Source organism: Dermochelys coriacea, chromosome 10 (assembly GCF_009764565.3).
Source record: "Dermochelys coriacea isolate rDerCor1 chromosome 10, rDerCor1.pri.v4, whole genome shotgun sequence".
Classification (NCBI taxonomy): Eukaryota; Metazoa; Chordata; order Testudines; family Dermochelyidae; genus Dermochelys; species Dermochelys coriacea.
The window spans coordinates 46,385,449-46,404,199 of record NC_050077.1 but is presented as its reverse complement, the minus strand read 5'-3'; the positions used below and the strand labels follow the sequence as shown (position 1 = coordinate 46,404,199).

The 18,751-nt window shown below is 48.5% G+C and overlaps 1 protein-coding gene across 5 annotated transcripts in view; it reads left to right on the top strand.

Annotated features, from left to right (window-relative positions):
* The window catches only part of LOC119862884 (mucosa-associated lymphoid tissue lymphoma translocation protein 1-like), a 55,882-nt gene extending 38,247 nt beyond the window's left edge, over positions 1 to 17,635 (top strand). For all 5 annotated transcript variants that reach the window (XM_043494261.1, XM_038420352.2, XM_038420355.2 and 2 more), the window contains 3 exons: positions 1,976 to 2,127; positions 10,418 to 10,543; positions 15,172 to 17,635. In XM_043494261.1, coding sequence (XP_043350196.1) covers positions 1,976 to 2,127; positions 10,418 to 10,543; positions 15,172 to 15,534 — 641 coding nt within the window. In that variant the 3' untranslated portion in view covers positions 15,535 to 17,635. The remainder of the gene's footprint in view (positions 1 to 1,975; positions 2,128 to 10,417; positions 10,544 to 15,171) is intronic.
* Positions 17,636 to 18,751: the final 1,116 nt, after the last annotated feature.

Sequence of the window (18,751 nt, the reverse complement as noted above, 5' to 3'; positions counted from 1 at the left end):
ACACATTCCTTTGTTTAGGACAGACTGTTTGTCAACCTCTGTTTGAGCAGGGCTGTGGGGTTTGGAACATGTGTTAATAACATCATACAGGGAAATGTTATAACTTTATGTACAATGTTGCCACACAAATTGTATCAGGACGATACTGACCAGTAAATTATGAGTTTTCAGATAATACCTTATAAGGCATATCTTGTACAAAAATTATTGCAATAACATGTAGGGTGTGAACACTTAGGTATATTCTGTCACACATATATCTAGGAACAAAGAATGTAGGCCATACTTACAGGATGGGGGATTCTATCCTGGGAAGTAGGGATTCTGAAAAAGATTTGAGGGTTGTGGTGGGATAATCAGCTGGTGCAACATAGTGACCAAAAGGGCTAATGCAATCCTTGGATGCATAAAAAGGGGAATTTCAAGTAGGAGTAAAGTACTTTACCTCTGTATTTGGCGCTGGTGTGACCGCTGCTGGAATACTGCATCCAGTTCTGGTGTTCACAGTTCAAGAAGGGTTAGAAAACATGTCTTATATTGATAGATGGAAGGAGCTCAATCTATTTAACTTAAAAAAGAGATACTTAAGGGGTGACTTGATAACAGTCTATAAGCACTGTTGTATTAATTTAGATGTAAAGGAATTAACATAACCTAGCCACTGTCCAGTATTAAACAGTGTTTTGGCTTGGGGTTTGGGCTATAGAGACTTCAGCCTACTTAGTCCCATGGCAAACACACCATTAAAAATCCTTTTAACCTTTATTAAAGATAAAGAAAGAGGGGAACACAGTTAAAGACTTTACAATATAAAGTATTAAATAAGGCTTTCATTTTAACTGCATACCTTGTTCCCTTTCTTGTTAGCTGGAGAGAGTTTTTAGAAGGAAGAATCCCTGTGTCTGACAGTCTCTAAGATGGTATCAAAGCTGGTAATAACTGTCCTTTTGGAGAACAGAGAAGAAGTTAGTTGAGATGGGCTGGAGCTCTCATTGTTATTAAGGTCCAATCCCGTTTCATCCCAGGTGATAGTTGGGAATCAGCTGGAGCTGGTGGATGTGGTGAGGTCATCTGGGTCCTTTTCTCTGGCCCTGTCCAGTCAGGACATCTCTCAGGATCAGGATGATGAAGGCCTGGGGTCCCAGGAGATGGTGAGGGTGGTAGTCATAATTGTGAATCTTATCCCAGTAGCCAATTTTTCTCCCAAAGTCTCTTTTCTTCAAGGACCCCAAAAGGGAGTGATGGGCAGAATAGCCTATCCCCTCATTATTTTGTCCACTAATTAGGCCTCGTTTCCAAAGCACCAACTTTGGTTCACTAATTTCTGGTTTCACACTCAAGGACTGTGTTAAAATCATGCTTGGTAAACCAAGAATGATCTTAACACAATCCTTGAGTTATATCAGAAGGCCTTTTTGTTTGGACTAGCTCAGTCTTTTTGTCTCCCTTTCATGCCTTTTCCCACCAACATTGGCTGTTCCAAGTTACTGTGACATCTTATGAACTTACGCTCACTTCTTACAGTTGAACTCACAAGCGGTAATGAGGCCTACGAATTTACCCTAAAACAGTACCTACTTGGGGAACATATAGTTAATGATGGTCTCTTCAGTCCAGCAGAGAAAGGTCTAACATGAGCCAATGGCTGGAAGTTGAAGCTGGAGAAATTCAGACTGGAAATACTACATACATTTTTAACAATGAGGGTAATTAACCACTGGAACAAGGGGTCATGGTGGATTTTCCATCACTGACAATTTTTCATTCAAGGGAGGACGTTAGGTTTGCTCTAGGAATTATTGTGAGGCAGTTCTCTGGCTGGTATTACAGAGGTCAACCTAGGTGATCACAGTGGTCCAGTAGACTCTATGAATCATTCCCATCTGCTGTCAGGGCACAGCAATGAGACAGAGAGCACTTGGTGTGCTGTGCATTCTGGCCTCTGCAATGACTTCTCCTCTGATTTCACTTACAGAGTTGCTGAAGGAGACACTGACTTTTCCATGTGGCATCCAAGTGGAACTACGCTTCCAAGTGGTTTTCTCTAACGTAATGCACGTGAGTGCAAAGCTGCAGGCTCCCCCTCCTCACGTCACCGACATCCGACTCCTGCTCTGCAGACCCGCGGTGAGCTCCATCATGTCTTTGGCTGGGGACCTCAGGACAGTGTCCTGAACTTCCCTTCAGCCCCTTTTTTCAGCAGGATTGAAAAGGCAGCAGAAATGCCAGTGGTTGGGCAGGAAGGAGGAGCAGTGTGCAGGTGGGGGTTGTGTAGTGTGGGTGATGTGTGTTTAGTGTGAGTGGGGTGTGTTGTGTGAGTAAGGTTTGGGAGGACGTATATGTCCAGGAGAGGCTGAGGGGCTCAGTGTGTAGAGAAGGTGGGATGTACAATTGGGATGGTGGGGAGGGGAGCTGGGAGTGTTTGGGTGGGTGGAAGCCTGGGGTAGTGCTGTCAGGGTAGGTGTGTTCAGGGGCCAGGCAAGGGGCAGTGTGTGCTGAAAGTCAGGTTGGGGATGAGCTGTAAAATGGGCATATCACTCTGTTTCTAGGGTGTTTGGCAGCTCTCTGGGGAACTGCATTTCTGACCATCATAAAGTGGGGGATCTGGGGGTCTTTGCTCTGCCCAAGGACGCTCACTCAGTGAGGAAGAGAGTCCTGCTTGGGATCCTGTAGCCAGCAGGAATCAGCCATGCCTGGACCCTACATGCTCCAGCATGGGGACAGAGCACCACAGGCTGGCTTGCTGTATCCTGGGGACAGAGACACTGGAGGGACATCAGATGCTGCTGGAGACAGCTCAGTGCAATGCCCTTCCCAGAGGGAGGAGCTTGTGTGGTCTGAGTGGCAGTGCATGAGCAGGGGCTGAAGTGCTGTGTGGGGAACATTTCCCAGGAGTGTGCTCCTCTTACGGGAGGTGCTAGGCAACAGCAGCACAACTGGCACCAACACGGGCCCATTTCACACCTACTGGGAGGGATGGCCCTCCGCTCCTGGCAGCATCAGGACAGGTGATTCAGGGCATCCACCTGAGGCTGTTTAGGGTTCCATCAGTCCAAGCCACAGAACAAATGTTCTAAATGCAGAGGCGATGGGCAATGCCAAGGCTTTGTTTACCTTTTATGTAAATGTGTTTTCAATGTCTCTTGATTTATCTCAGAGTTACATTCAAGCAGGGGAAATCACATTCTTCTTCAAGTGTTCGCACATGTCCATTCCACAATAGGGCTTTCTGTGCTCCCATGCACAGTTGTCAGAGAGTTTTTACCTTTAGCAGTACTTGTTGGGACAGCTTGAGTGCCCTCTGCCGTCTCACACACATCGTGTAGGCATAAAGGGCTGAGCAACCCCGGACCCTCCTCAGTTCCTTCCTGTCACCAATGATGGTTGTTGGAGCTCCCTGGCCTTGCTTCTGCAAATCTTTCTTGTTATCTGCATATAGTACCTGTGTATCGTACGAGTAGTTAATCAGTCAATTAGTTTCTTAGTAAACAAAAAATTGTTTTTGTTGTTTGTGTGGGTTCCAGCACCCAGTGTTGAGGACTCGCCCCAGTACCAGAGGTAAGCCACGCTCTCAGGGTTTCAAGCCCTGACACGCTTGTGGCAAGGCCACGCTGAATAATGAGCCACACCCCAGCTCCCTTAAATGCTTGGGAGAGGCTCATGTGAGACTGAAGTGCAGTATTTGCAAGGGCTGTAGGCCCTGTTGGAAAAAAAACAGAGCAGCCCGATTAAAATATTGGCTCTTGGAGTAGGTGCTGCAGCCTCCATTTGAGACCTCTACTCTGGGCTCTGAGCACCTCGGCGTCGGTCAGTAGCACAGCTCTGGTGCTGTTGGTACTGAGGGGCAGATCAGCATCTCTGGTACTGAAGAAGAGGCATTGGAAATTAGATTCAATACCAGGGTCATTGAGGGATTCAAAGAGGTTGACTCTGCTAAGGACTTGGGAAGGTGTTCTAAGAGGAAGCACTCCCCACAGCACACCTCTAACTAGGGGAGTTCATTGACTCCAGAGCCCAACGGGGCCTGTCAAGACCGGCTCCCGATGAACTTGCATCAACATCTCTTCATTCCTCGTTACTGCAGAGTATCCTGGGGCAGTGAGGGGCGCAGACAGAGGCAAGAGGGGACACAGCTCAGCACCGCCACCTTAAAAATTGTTCTAGAGCCACTGTACTGGGATATTTTTAAGTCCTGATTTACTGCTTACATCACTATCACAGCACATGGAACAGCACATTGCATTTGACGTGCATGCTGTCTGTCGCCATTTTTTTTCCACTGTAAGTTGAGGGGTACATTTGACAAAATGTCAGCTCCTAAGAAAGCAAAGTTAAATGTCAGTTCATTTTAGCCTTCTTGGACAAACACATTTGGATTTATTCAAAAGGACCGTGCTGTTTGTGCTTTCTGTTGTGAAAGTGTTGTTTGTCGTACATCAGCTATTTGACAACATTTTCAAATGAAGCACGAGAAAACCTTTCTTGACGAAGCAGACAAGACTGAATTAATCAAAAAGGCAGTAGCAGGATATGAGAAGCAAAGCAGTGTTTGGGGTGTTCGGGAACTCCCCAAGTGGATTTGCTTGTAACAAGGGACAACGAAAATGTCACTAGCTCTGTTCCAGAGCAGGACACAGCTGGGTTTGCTGATGGATGCTTTTCCCCCATTCCTCTTCTTTTCAGAGTTCTGTGCCAGGTCAAGCAGGACAAAGCCAATCTTATACTGATCAACCCAGTTTGGTCCCATCAGTACGGTTGCCAACTTTCTAATTGCACAAAATGGAACGCCCTAGCCCCGCCCCTTCCCCAGGGACCTGCTCCCACTGACTACATTCCCCCTCCCTCAGTGGCTTGTTCTCCCCGACCTTCCCTCACTTTCACTGGGCTGGGACAGGGGGTTGGGGTGCAGGAGGTGGTAAGGGCTCTAACTGGGGGTCCGGGCTCTGGGGTGGGGCCAGAAATGAGGGGTTCAGGGTGTGGGAGGGGATGAGGGCTCCGGCTGAGGGTGCGGGCTCTGGGATGGGGCTGGGGATGAGGGACTTGGGGTGCAGAAGGGAGCTCCAGGCTGGGGGATGGGGCCGAGGGATTCGGAATGTGGGAGAGGGCTGCAGGTTGAGGCAGGGGAGTGGGCTGTGGGAGGGGGTATGGGCTCTGGGCTGGCGGTGCAGACTCTGGGATGGGGTCAGGCATGAGGGGTTCAGGGTGTGGGAGGGGGCTCTGGGCTGGGGCAAGGGGTTGAGGTGTAGGGGGTGTGAGGGCTCCAGCTGGGGGTGCAGGCTCTGGTGTGGGCCCGGGGATGAAGGGTTTGGGGTGCAGGAGGGGGCTCTGGCTTTGGGGGTGCTCAGGGCTGGGGCAGGGGGTTGGGGATCGGGGTTGAGGTGCGGGCTTAGCTCAGGCGGCACCCAGTCAGCGGTGCTGCATGGCTAAGGCACACTCCCTGCCAATCCTGCCACTGAGCTGCACCCCAGAAGTGGCCAGCAGGTCTGGTTCCTAGGCGGGGGGGCCAGGAGGCTCAGTGTGCTGCTCTTGCCTGCAGGCACCGCTCCCCCTCAGCTCTCATTTGCTGCATTCCCAGCCAATGGGAGTGTGGAGCGGGTGCTTGGGGTGGGGACAGCACATGGAGCCCCGGTGCCCCTCCCCTCAGGGGCTGGACTTGCTGGGCACAGCATGGAGCGAAAACAGGAAGGGACTAGCCTACCTTAGACCCGCAGCACTGCCAACCGGACTTTTAATGGCCTGGTCAGCTGTGCTGACTGGAACTGCCAGGGTCCCTTTTTGACCGGGCGTTCCGATCGAAGACCGGACGCCTGGCAACTCTACCCATCAACACTGGTTTTCTCAGCTTTTGGACCTGTCAGTCTCCCGCTATTGCTCCCACTTCCCACAGACCTAGTTTTGCAGAATCATAGCTGCCTCCTCCACCCCAGCCTCGAGGCTTTCCAACTGTTGGCCTTGAGGCTTCATGGCTAACATAACGGAGTCCTACTCAAGAGAGATGCAGAAGGTAGTTTTGAATAATAGAAAGCCATCAACAAGGTCGACCCGTCCTGGCTGAGTGGAAAAGATTTTCCATCTGATGGAGACTGAAGGGGGGGCGGGGTCTTCCCCATTCTTGCTTCTGTTCAGCATGTGAAGGACTATATTTTGTACCTGAAACATCAAGGATTAGCGATTAGCTTAATTAGGACACAGCTAGCAGCTATATTGACATTTCACCTTCCGGTGGATAACCGCTCCCTTTTTTCCAACCCGTTGGTCATAAGGTTTTTGAGGGGCTTGGACAGGGTGTTTCTGCGGGTACGGAGTCCTATTCCACACTGACGTCTGAATTTAGTTTTATCAAAGCCGATGGATCCCCCATTTTGAGCCTCTAGCAACTTGCTCTCTGTTACACCTTTCAACAAAGGTAGCATTTGTAGTAGCTATTACATCAGCCAGGAGAGTAGGGAAGTTCAGGGCGTTCTACCCCCAAGGGATTGTAAAGCTCTCATCAGACGTAGGAGACAGACCGTGGGACTTGATCTGACACAATGCCAGTCAATAGTCTGTGGAGCCAAAAGATGTGTTCAAGAAAGAGGTGGGTGGTTTCCAGGGCAGCGAGAACTGCACAAGAGAGGATCAAACGGGCCACCTTGGGCAAGTAATCAACAGCAACCAACCCAGTTGTACATCCCTGGGAATGGGGTAGTTCTGCTAGAAATCCAGGGACACAGTAGATCAGGGCTGAGAGAGGGTACATATGGACTGAAGGAGAACACAAGGGTTCTTGGCCCGGGAACACCGATCACAGCAGGAGTCAGTGTATTTCCTGACATACGAGTGTATACCTGGCCACCAGAAATTTCACAAAACCAAATTCCTGGTTTTAGTTTAGCCAAAATGGCTGGCGAGCTGGGACTCGTAACGTACTTCGAGACCCTTGCATCTAGGCTGGCAGTCCAGAACAGAAATGCGTTGTCTGCAGTATAGAATTCCATTCTGCAATCGCAACTCTGAACCAAACTGGGGTCCGCATCACCCAGCCTCTGGCAGATCTGGGTGGCAAAGGGGTTGTGAGGCAGCAGCAATTGAATGAGTGACACCAGGTCCCTGTCCACTGGTCCCAGGACAAAGGGTGATGGCATAAGGATGGTTGAATGTGGTGTTGTGCATGACCCAGCAAGTTCATCCATGCGGGTCAGGGCATCTGCCCTCCTGCTTCTTGCACCTGTGTAGCAGGATAAATAGGTTTGTGATGGTAACTCACTTTCTGTTGCAATGATGGAACAATGATATGTCCAGATACTGACAGTTTTCCTATCTACTTAAGCCAAAGCTTACTTCAGCTAATGTAAGGTGTTATGGGATACTTAGCATAAGTGAACAGGATTATAGTATTGGCCAGTTTAGGCTATATCACTGTTACAATGTTTGTGCTTAATGTATACTTAAATGTATATGGTGTGGATGAAACATGTTATTAATATATTTATATGGTAGCCAGCATACCTTAGTCAACACAACCATGCCTGCAACTGTTTCCATCACTCCGCACTGACTCAGCCATTTGCGGCTTCAGAATGACTCCCAGACAAATTCTGGAATCTGGTTATATAGATTCTAGCAGTGCCCACAGGGCTTAGCCCTTTTCATCAGTCGCTCTCAAAGCACATCATAATCTTTAACGCAGTTATCCTTGCAGTGGGTTAAGGCAGTGCTGCTTTCCCCAATGTACAGAGAGACTAAATGGCTTGCCCACGGGCACACAAGAAGTCTGTAGGAGAACAGGGAATTGAATGATGGTGTCTTTAGTCCTAAACTGGGATCCTACCCACTGGGCCATCTGTTGGGCACTTTACACACACAAAATGAGGGACAAGCCTTCCCCACGAGAGGCGACAGACAGGCAGACAGAGGCTAGGGAGAAGAGATGCATCATGTAAGTATAGGGGTCAAGGTTTTGATTGTTCATGTCTTGGGGATAGAGTATCACCATTTTTAATGGCTGGAAGATTTATGATGTGCAGTGAGGCTGTCTGCTAAGGGTGTTTGTGAGATTGCAAAGCCAAACACTCACAAGGTAGCCATTACAGACGGGGTAATGCATGCCACAAGGGAGGAGAATGAATGCTGCAGGCAGCAAGGGAATGGCAGGGGAGGAGCTGCCTGGAGAGACACTGAAGGACATGCTGGTGGGGAGGGAGGAGGGCAGTGAGCCAGGAGAATACAGGATTACAAATGGCAAGAGAAGAGAAGATGATAACGTGTCAAAAGCAACAGCGAAGTTGAGGTGAAGGTGGCGCAGAGGCCTTGAGATTTGACCAGAAACTGATCATTAGAGACCTGGGCAAGAGCAGCTTAAGGATGGGGATTCAGTGTGAGGGAGGGAGGTGGAAGTAGTGGCTGTGAAGTGCAGATGGGCTGTGATCCAAGGAGAACACGTGGGGTGGAATATTCCTTTTGTTCTGTTCCAGACGAACAGCCTGTCTTCACAGCAGAGTTAGCACCAGGTATAACTCTGCTGTTACCCAGCCAAACTCCCATGCACATAGACAAATCTCTAGCTTGAGTTTAATGGCGCTTTACACTCGCGTGAGCTAGCCCATCAGGGGTTGGGGATTGGAGCTCGGGTGCTGCTGATGCTGGAACTACTAATGCAGTGCAGACGCAACTACTCTCTGCTTGTCATAGAAATACTGTGTTGCTAATCCAGTCGCTCTGTGCAGCTCCAGTGCTGGGTCACAGTGTGGCTGCTCTCACTTGAGCAAAGCTAACTCAAAGAGTTAACTTGAGCTAATTCATCAGAGAAGACGTAGCCTAGTCACCTTCCACCTGAGACCAACACAGAACAGCGCAGCCCCGAGGAACAATTTCAGATGGTTTGAAGTAACTGACCAGGGGGGTGGACTGGGTGTGGAACTCCATCCCTTTACAATGCTATGTTCTACCCTCACCAGCAAGAATGCTGCCCTTTAATGTTTCCTCCTAACTCTTTGCTTCAACCATTGTTACTCTTTTCCGAGCTCCCTCCCATCTGCATCTCTCTGATGCACCAAGTACTTGGAAACAGACGCATCTTCAGGTCAGGTTGGTTTGTACAAAAATACTCCAATCTCCAAGGTATTTTCATTTATCCAGTTCCTCCAAAAAGAAGCCTGAATCGCGATAACAGGAGCTAGGCCACCAGTTGCTTCTCTTCATGCAGCAAACCCTCCTGCTGTCACTAGCCCTTCATGCACAGACATGCCTGTTAGCAGCAGGGACTGAACTCAGGAGTTTCAGCACCAGTGCACCAAGCTTGTGCCAAGACTCCAAACCTCCCTACGTGCACAGATGGGAGATCAGAGCAGATGTGAAAGTTGGTGTGACATGCTCACTTGGTCTGTCTTTCTGCTAGTGTCACTTTTTACACACCGTGCTCCATTCTGAGGGCTGTACTACATTACACCTGCCTCCAATGGCCAGATGGCATTGAACAGCTAGCCTGGGGTCAGTGCAGCGTCAGTCCCGTCCTCATATACTGACTGCAGGGGGCTTTTGTGGGGAACAAGCCCGTACACCAGCTGTATGCCACAGCAGTTCACACTTGGATTAAAGGAGGCTCCCGGGCCATTTGGCAGCTCTTGCAGCCAGCGAGCACTGGCGGGGCAGGGCAGAACAGCCAGCACACCTAAGGATCTTTTAGGGTACCTTTACTCTACTCAGTCCATGTCAGTGAGCTTCCCAGCCCAGGTCGACAGACTCGGGTTAGCGGGGCTCACACTAGTTCTCTAAAAATAGCTCTTCAGACAGCGCTTTGAAGTTGCGGCTTGGGCTGGAGGTCAGGCTCTGAAGCCTACGGAGTGGGGTGGGCTTCAGACCAAGCTGCAACATCAAAGCACTGTCTACACAGCTATTTTTAGCGCTCCAGCACAAGCCCTGCTAACCTGGGCTGGGAAGCTTGCTGATGGGCTGCGTAAACATTACCCATGAATTTGGAAGGGCTGTTGTAGTTGCTGGAATATGCCACTAGAGGGCCTCATGATCCCACATAGCAGGCCAGCATATTACAGACACCCTGTTAAGCCAGGGCTGGTAACATCAAGCAGGGAGGTACATTTTTTTTACTATCTTTATTCTGGCAAAAGCCCTACAGTTCTCTGGCTGCTTTGTGCCACCAGAACAGCACAAAAGTGAATGCTCAGAAACTGTCCCTGTGTTCTTACACTTCCCTTTTGTAGCATTTGTATTAGAAAATGCAGTATTTACCTTAACCAGAGCTCTCTGGGCAAGGCCAGCCCCAGATACTGCTGGGTATGAGTAGCTGTGTGTGTGTGTGTGTGTGTGTGTGTGTGTGTGTGTGTGTGTGTGTGTGTGTGTGTGTGTGTGTGAGAATTACTGAGCTTCTTTGGCTTGTGCTGAGAATGCTTTTTTGTTTATTCTTGTCTGTCTGCTCCAGGAGGTGCAAGAACTGGCCATGCAGAGTGACTGCCAGTCTGACCGGATGGTGTCGCTACTTGTCTCACTGTATGAGCAAGAGGAATTGGACTGTGTGCTCCGGCTCTGTGGCCTACAGAAAATTCAGGTAAAATAGCCATCCTCTGTGGAAACCTCACTGCTGGCTTTACTGCCCCAGAGAGCAGCCGGTGCCTCCCAGACCATCCTTGCAGGAGATGTACATCATCCTCATGCATTCCTGACCTGTGTTCCTGGGTGTGAAGGAAACACTGGCTCAGATATGGCCATGGTGCAGTGGCCTCTCCCTGGGCCTTGAACTCTCCTGTGGCAGATTAATGATGAAGCCAACACTGCTGCTATTGGGGCAAATCACTGCTGGGACACAAAAGATCTGTCCCCTTTGCTCATGCTTCCTTTCTAGCCCCTGAGACCAGAGAGCATGTTTTCCCCAGTCCTTTTGGTTTCAGACAGATGGCCAGGCCACAAGCAAAGACCAGGCCCATCTCCAGTGGCTTACAAAAAAAATTTAATTCCATCAAGAGACACTTACCTATCCCATAGATGGACAAGGCTGCTCATTCAGAGAGGTTGAGTAATAAACTACGAGGCAAGAAGGAGGGATCATTATGGTTATCTAGTCTGACCTGCTGTCTAGGATAGGCCAGAAACCCTCAGTCAGTCAGCCCTGTGGTGCTGTGACTGGTTCTTCCTGCTACCTGGAGGCCCAACACTTTGCAGCTTAGCCACAGCGTATCCTTACAAAAGCATCCAGACTCGGTGTGAAAACTCCAGGAAATAGAGAATCGATGAAATCTGTCCATAACCTGGTGCCAATGGATAATCGCCTCATTGTTACAAAATTGCACCATATTTCTAATTTGAATTTTTAGGACCCAACTTCCGGTCATAGGATCTTCTTATTCCTTTATCAGCTAGATTAAAAAGCCCTCTACATCAGATGTCCCTTCTCTGCATAGGAATGTAAAGGGGCGTATGTCCCCCTATCCTTGATCTCCACAAAAACTGCTCAGTCTCAGTTTTTTAGTGTGTATTCCATATAATTTATTAAAGTGCCCCCCATCAACACCTATAAAATGCAGTATAACAAGTCTAATTCCCTATTACGCTATGACCGTCAGCCCCTGTTTATCCAGGCCCTGGAAGGAAAAGAGATCTCCCTTCTTTGGGCTTGGCTTCAGTCTGAGCACAACTAGCTCTGTCCTCCCGCCTTTTCCTTGCTAACCTTGCCTTTTGCCTTTTTAGCTGATGGACCAATTAGTTCCTTCATCCAGCTCCCCCCATCGACCGTCACTGGGGAAACTCACTAAGGCTGCAGCGAGCAGAGTGCTGACCCATCTATTAGACATCAGTACTCTGTCACACATCTCCCCCCTCTACCTAAGAGTGGGTTTGGGGGTTATTTGCACCTTTCCCTCCTTGTAGGAGGTTCTTGCCTCTATACATTCCCATTTGCCCCAGGTTGATCTTGTAGGGTCCCTTTTCTGGGTCACTCCATCCTCCACCTGCAGAAATTGCTCCCATAATTCAGTCTTAGCCACAGAGCTTCACACCTACAGGCCCACTCTCCTTATCTTCTTCCTTCATGTCTCGGGTTGTCCCCCTTTCTCTTCCTTCTCTAAGGCCTCTGGTTTTCCCAGTCACACGAACTGGCCCCTGGGTTCCTCCCCTCACCCTTTCTGCTGTGCAGTTACCTGGGACTGTCCAACTTTTGGGCTGTTCTTCTCCCCCGAACCTAGTTCTACCTTTTCCTTTTTCCTCCCTCTTTTCCGCTGGAGCAGTTCAATTTTCGCCTTGGCTTGTATCATTCTGCCTAGGGTGTTCTGATTCTGTTAACTCAGGCTGTTCCTCATTTGCTCCTTTTTCTAGCATGTGGGGCTATGGCCACTTGCTTTCTTTCTTTAGGGGAAGGGGCTAAGTCTGTACCCTCTGTAGCCAGATGGGGTAGCATCTCCATTACTCCCACCTGTTTCCGTCTGCATTTCCCCTTTACCGCTAGGGATACCTCTGCCATTGGGCACGTTCTTCTCCCCTTGAATGCATGTTAACTCTCCCTTCTCCCCTGGGAGCCTCCAGTGGGGCTTCACTAAATCTGCCCAGATCAATGAGCATCCTGAGGCAGTGTCCACAATCCCCCTTATTCCCATCTTTATAGGGATAGTAGGCATTTTCCTTGTCTTTCCCTCCTGGCAGTCCGAGTCCATCCACAGAACTCTGGGAACCTGCATTGCATCCTGGGGCAGTCCCGCTTAATATGGGGGACTTTCACATTGTTAGCATACTAGTCCCTGATTCCCTGAAAGAGTTCCTTTTGCTTCCTCACTTTTCTTCTTGGGGCTTTTTGGTTCCCAGCCCCCTTGGCTCCAGACCCATAAGTAGCTGGACCACTCTTCTGGGAAAATTGGTTTCTGCAAACTCTTTGGAGAGTTAAATTGTGACCTCTAGGATGCTGGGCTGGTGCTGCCTCACCCAGATTCTGGTATTCTCTGGGAGGCTCAGGAGAAATTGGTCCAGTACTACCAGATCTGTAATTTCCCCCACAGTGGGAAAGCCAGGCTGTCAGCTTTTGTGCATATGCCCTGTGTTGTACCTCTCTAGTGGCCCAAAATTTCTGCTGGTATTTTTCAACAGACAGCTCTACCCAGTCTAAAATAGTGGCCTTCATAACATCTTAGTCCTGGGCCTGTTCCTTATTCAGTGCCGGTAAGCCACAGAGTTTTCTCAGTGAGCTAGAGTGCCACCTGGAGGGTCCACATTTCTTTACCCCATCTGGCGCCTGTGGCTACCCTCTCAAATGTTACCAGGAATGAGTCCAGATCATCAGTTGGGCCCGCTTTGCATAGAGTCACTCCCGGTGTATGACTCCCAGTCTCTGCACTAGGACTCACTAACTTCTGTAACAACTGACTAATTCCTGGAGGCTTTTCTGCTGCTTCGCTTGCTGCACCAGCAGGAATTGACATTCAAATCGGTGGGATTGCTGGAATGTCTGCATAGTGTTTTGCAGCTCTTTCTGCTCCTCAGCCAACCACGGCAGAGTCTGCTCTGTGTCTGGATGCTGAGCCTTCACACCAACTCCCCTGACAAATTTTCAGTCACCCCTGCAGGGGAATCCATATCCCAGACAAACCCACACTTGTAATGGGGCGTACATCCCCCCAATCCTTGATCACTGCAGAAACTGCTCACAATCTCTTCTTTTAGTGTCTACTCCATGTAATTTATTCAAGTCCCCTCCACCAACACCTATACAGGGCAATGCCACAATTCTAATACCTATGACCCTAGAACAATCAACCTCTGTTCATCAGGGCCCTGGGAGGAAAAGAGATCTCTCTTCCTTGGGTTTACCTTCAGTCTGCGTACAGCGAGCTCTGTCCTCTCCCCTTTTTCCCTGCTAACCCTGTCTTTTATCAAGCTAGTCAGCTGACAGGCCAATTAGTCCCTTAACTCACCCAGCTTCCCCGTCTCATTAGTTAATTCCTCCCTATTTTCTCAATCGATCGTTGCTGGATAAACTAAGTGCAGCTACAGTGATCAGAGTGCTGGCCCATCTATTAGACCTCAGCACTCTGTCACAAGCTCCTTATAAACTGTGATCAAATCACTTCTTATCCCTTGCTTCAAAACCCTTCCAATTGGTCAACATCTGTTTTAAGTGTGGATACCAGAACTGGACACAATATTGCAATAATGGTCTTGCTAATGCCTTATACATATGTACTACCATTCCCCCACTCCTATTCAGTGATCTACTTATACATCCAAGGACTCTATATGCTCTCTCAGCCACAGCATTGCACTTTTGTTTATCAATTGTTTATCTGTCATAACCCCTAAGTCCTCTTCAGAGTCGCTGCTTTCCAGGATACAGTTGCCTATTCTGTAAGTGTGACATACATTCTTTTTTCCTAGACAAATGATCTTATATTTGTCTATATTACATGCATGTTGTTTCATTGCATCCAGTTTACAAAGTGCTCCAGATTGCTCTGTATCAGTGATCTGTTCTTTCTACTTATCACTTCCCCAGTTTGTGTCATCTGCAAACTTACCAGCCATGATTTTATATTTTCTTCCAGATCATTGGTAAAAATATTGAATAGCAATGGGCCAAGAACAGATCCCACTAGAAACACTCCTATTCATTGTCAGTTCCCCATTAACAACTACATTTTGAGGTCAGTCAGCTTTTAATCCCCAGAATGTGCCGTATTGAATTCATTTTGAGCCCTAATACCAGACGTGCCTTCCCTGGTGCCTTCCCTGGGCCTAAACCTATGGCCAAGATGACTGATTCAAAACAACAACATTGCAACAATTTTATAAGAAATCGCAATCCTCACCATAAGAGGAGCAGCCTCCCACAGAGCCCTGGCTCCACTTAGCCAAACTCCTGCTATGTCACCAGTGACAAAGGGTACATCCCAAGCACACCTTATCCTGTCACCAAGAGAGCTCATTTCAATGGAAGCCAGGAAGTCCAGTAGGTAGGTAATGGGCCAGATTCACTGCTGGTGTAAGCAGATGCAATAATACAGTTAGCTAGTCGGGATTTTGTTCCAGTGAAGTTTGTCAGTGACCTGGGTCTCCTGGCCAGAGTTACATGCTGCAGACAGTATTTGGGGGCAGTAAGCTCCCAAGAGTCCAGCCTTTGGTCCCTTGATGGTGGTTGAAGTGAAGCCTGCTTTAGGTTTTCATCTCTGGTTCATTCTGAGTCTTCTGCTCTTTCCCCAGACTGATGTGCTGCTGCAGCTGGATTTGCATTACACCCAGCTGGGCACCAAGCAGAGGGCTTGTGAGAGTCTGCAGAAAATCCTCCAGAAATCTCTGCTAGCAAAACTGTTCAGCCTGAAAAGCTCTGCAAACCCATCCTGCATGGCGGGCCAAGAGGCTGCTGCCACCATGTGCCCCAAGGATGCCCCTGCTGTGACTGTAGCCCATGAGGGGCCCAGCTCTCTGACAGCAGAGCCCAGACACGGCTGGCAATGTAGCAGCCAGTCAAACATATCCAGTGAGCCAGAGGAAAACGACGAGAGCGACCTGAGCAGCCTCTGCTCAGCACTACAAAGGGCTGACCCAGGGCAGGATTGTCCTTGACGTGAGGGAGTTCATCTCACTATCAGCAGACTGTATTTCAAGTTACAAACCAGACAACTCGCATAATCTGTATTCTAGTCTGAGCTCTTCTCCAGTCTGGCGTGGATCAGATGGTCAAGGCTGCTATTGAAAGGGTTTCTCCTCTCATCCCATTAGTAGGGAGTCCTAGTGAGCTTTATCTGATTCACAGGCAAAGCTATAAGCTGTTTAAAACAAGGGCCTTCTGCAGAGGGGTGATTTTACTGTCCACTAGACAGTGTGACTGACATGAGTCATCACATTCCCGAACAGCAAATGTCATTCATTTACAGCCAGTGTTGGCAAGTAAGCTGCTTTGAGAGTCACACTTTAATACGCAAATGTCTACATCAAGCACTAACAAAACTGCAAGAAATGGTAAGTGAAGAGACCCAAGGACCTTGCAGGCACGTCTGATACAACCACAGATACAATTAAAAAAGTAAACAGTTCTCTCAACTCTATATAAATATTACAAAGATTTAACAAATGACAAAAGTAAAACTGGATGACTGTGTAGCTTGTTCAGTATGTGATGCTGAAATGGTGTTAGGCTTTTCTATCTAATAGGAACATGCAACAAACAATTGTACAATAACGTATATTTGTGTTTCTAAAGGATATATTTGATCTTTGTATTTGGGATTATGTTCATTTTTCTCTAAACCACCTTCTGATATCATTTTGCGAATGCACATAATTTTAATGTATTTTAACATATTTATTACATTGTTTTTCCCCTGGTTCTAACGTGAGTCGGAGTTAAGGGTTTTATTATGTTCTAAATGACAGTGTTTGTGGGATGCGTCTGATGTAGCTGGATGCTTTTACCTAGTGTTCTCCAGTGTCTGAGTGGTTTTAGGCATCTGTGGGTGAGATTCACAAGGGGGATTTAGGCATCTAATTGCCACTATAGGTGCCTAGGTCCAACATTTAGGCGCCACTGGCATTCACAAAACTTCTTCTCTGCTACCACCTAACCCTGGGGTGTCCATTGCCAAAGTCCCTGAGGTGCCTAAATTTCAGTGGTGGGCAGGCACACAGGGTGTGCTTTCTATTAAATATTCTTTGGAGCAAGGGCCTGGCATGTGGGTCTCCCTATTCCCAGGTGGGTGCTATAGCTACTGGGCTATGAAGTCATTCTCACTCTCTGGCCCACTGAATATCTAACTATTCCCCTTTGTGACTTCAACCCTGTGTATTAAGGTGTGGATTTTCTTTCTAATACTTAGATAATATGACTGCAGCCTTAACTGTAAATTGTCAGTTTTCCTTGTGTGGAATTGCTTGGTGTTTTCTTTTTGAAGAAATGAAGGACCCAGCCAGTGTAGATTGCACTGCTGTAGCAAACGATTCACCTAGCGGGAAGCTCCCCTGTGCAATGACTGTCACAGACTGAAGATATCAGTTAAATTTCATGTAAATCCTATTTTGAGGGCTGAAGAGATCCATAGGCCTTGTGCTGCCTCTCTGCAGAAGAATGAGGGGTGGATGTTCAGCTGCTATATATCTCCAGTGAAGTCTGTGTGCTGAGAAGAGAGACAGGAACCAGCCTTTGTGCACTGAGCAGCGGTGGTGAGAGAGGGAGTTCTGCTGGAGTGCACACTCAGAGCATCATGCACAATGCTTGCCACAGTGTACAGTCATGTCTTACCTGGGTGATGGCAGTCACCAAGCCTCCCTCCCCACCAAGTCTGAACCTGGGCCTTCAAGGGGCTGTCTCCTGCAGCATGTGACAGTGACTTTGTAATGTGTGGATGGCATCCTGGAAAGCAGCTCAGCACATCACAATACCATTGGATGTGCAGGCATGTCTGTCTATCTGGTGTAGTTCCTTGGGATCTGAAGGCTGATTAGATATGTTGGGCCACAGCAAGCTCTGTGCCAACATCTGCTGCTGACATACCATAGCATGAAAAGCCCAAGGAATTATTGGGCAGGATGTTGCAGGATGTTGCAAGTCGCATGACATTAATGGTAATTGGGGCTTGGAGTTCTTTTGCCGGTGACTCAGTTTTGCTTGTCAGACACCAAACTAATAGTAACTTTAAAACATTCATTAAACTCCCATAATGAAAATTAACAGAACCTGGCCCTATAACTCTGTGCTAAAGGTGCAATGTTTCCTGGAGTCGAGAGTCTCTGAATTATTGTTAAGGTAGCCTGACACGTCCCATTGTAAGACCCTGTTTTCATTTGCTTATCACTTTGCCAAACTTTAACCTTCTGAACTGAAATTTTCTATGCAGGGTTTCTGCATTGGGATAATTTTTTTTACTTTAAGCTAAACCAGTGCAGTCATTTCCAAGAAAGAAATTAGGGAAAAATACAATGTTTTGTCTATTTTAAAAAAACAATTCTTACAACTGTTTCATTGAGAAACGCTAGTTACTTCTGAGGGAATTCTGTGCCAAAAAATTAAAAATTCTGCATACAGTATTTTAAAATTCTGCAGCTGGGGTTGGCAACTGGTGGTTTGGGGCAGCTGGGGCAGGGCGGGCTGGTGCTTGGGCTTACTTGGGCCAGCTGGCAGCCCGGGACACAGGGCAGCTGGGGCGGGCCAGCCAGTGGCCTAGGGTGGCTGGGGCAGGTGGACTGGTGCTCGGGGAAGCTTGGTCGGAGCTTCTCCAGCCACAGTGAGGGGCTTGGGACTCCAGTAAGTGGCGGGGGGGGGGAGGTGCGGAAGAAGGGCCGTGGCTATGGGGCTAGCCTCCCCGAAGGAGGAGTTCACGTGCCACCTATGGGAGTGGAACATCATGCCACCATAGCTACCCTGAGCATGCCGCTTCCTCAGCCTGCCGCATATCTCCAAGTCAAGTGCCTGTCCTCCCACCCTCCATCACTCCCAGAGCTCCCTCTGTGCTTGATGTACACCCCTTAGTCCTAAATCTCAGCACCCCCTCCGCATGAGCCAGAGGGTGAGGGGGATAGGAACCGATGCAGGAAGGCAGAACCCAAAGGCTGGGGAAGGGGTTGGATAGCAGCAGACAGGCAGGAGTCAGGATGAAGGTGGGGATTCCATAGGAGCTGAAGGAGAGTGGGCCAGGACCCAAGGCGACATGCATGGGCTGAAGGTACATGGACTAAAGCGTCTATCTTACTACAGCACTTTGCCCTCCAGAAACTGGTACTGAACCCAGGATTCCTGAGTCTCACCCTTCGTCTGCTGTCAGCAAACACCTTTGAAACCCATCAACAA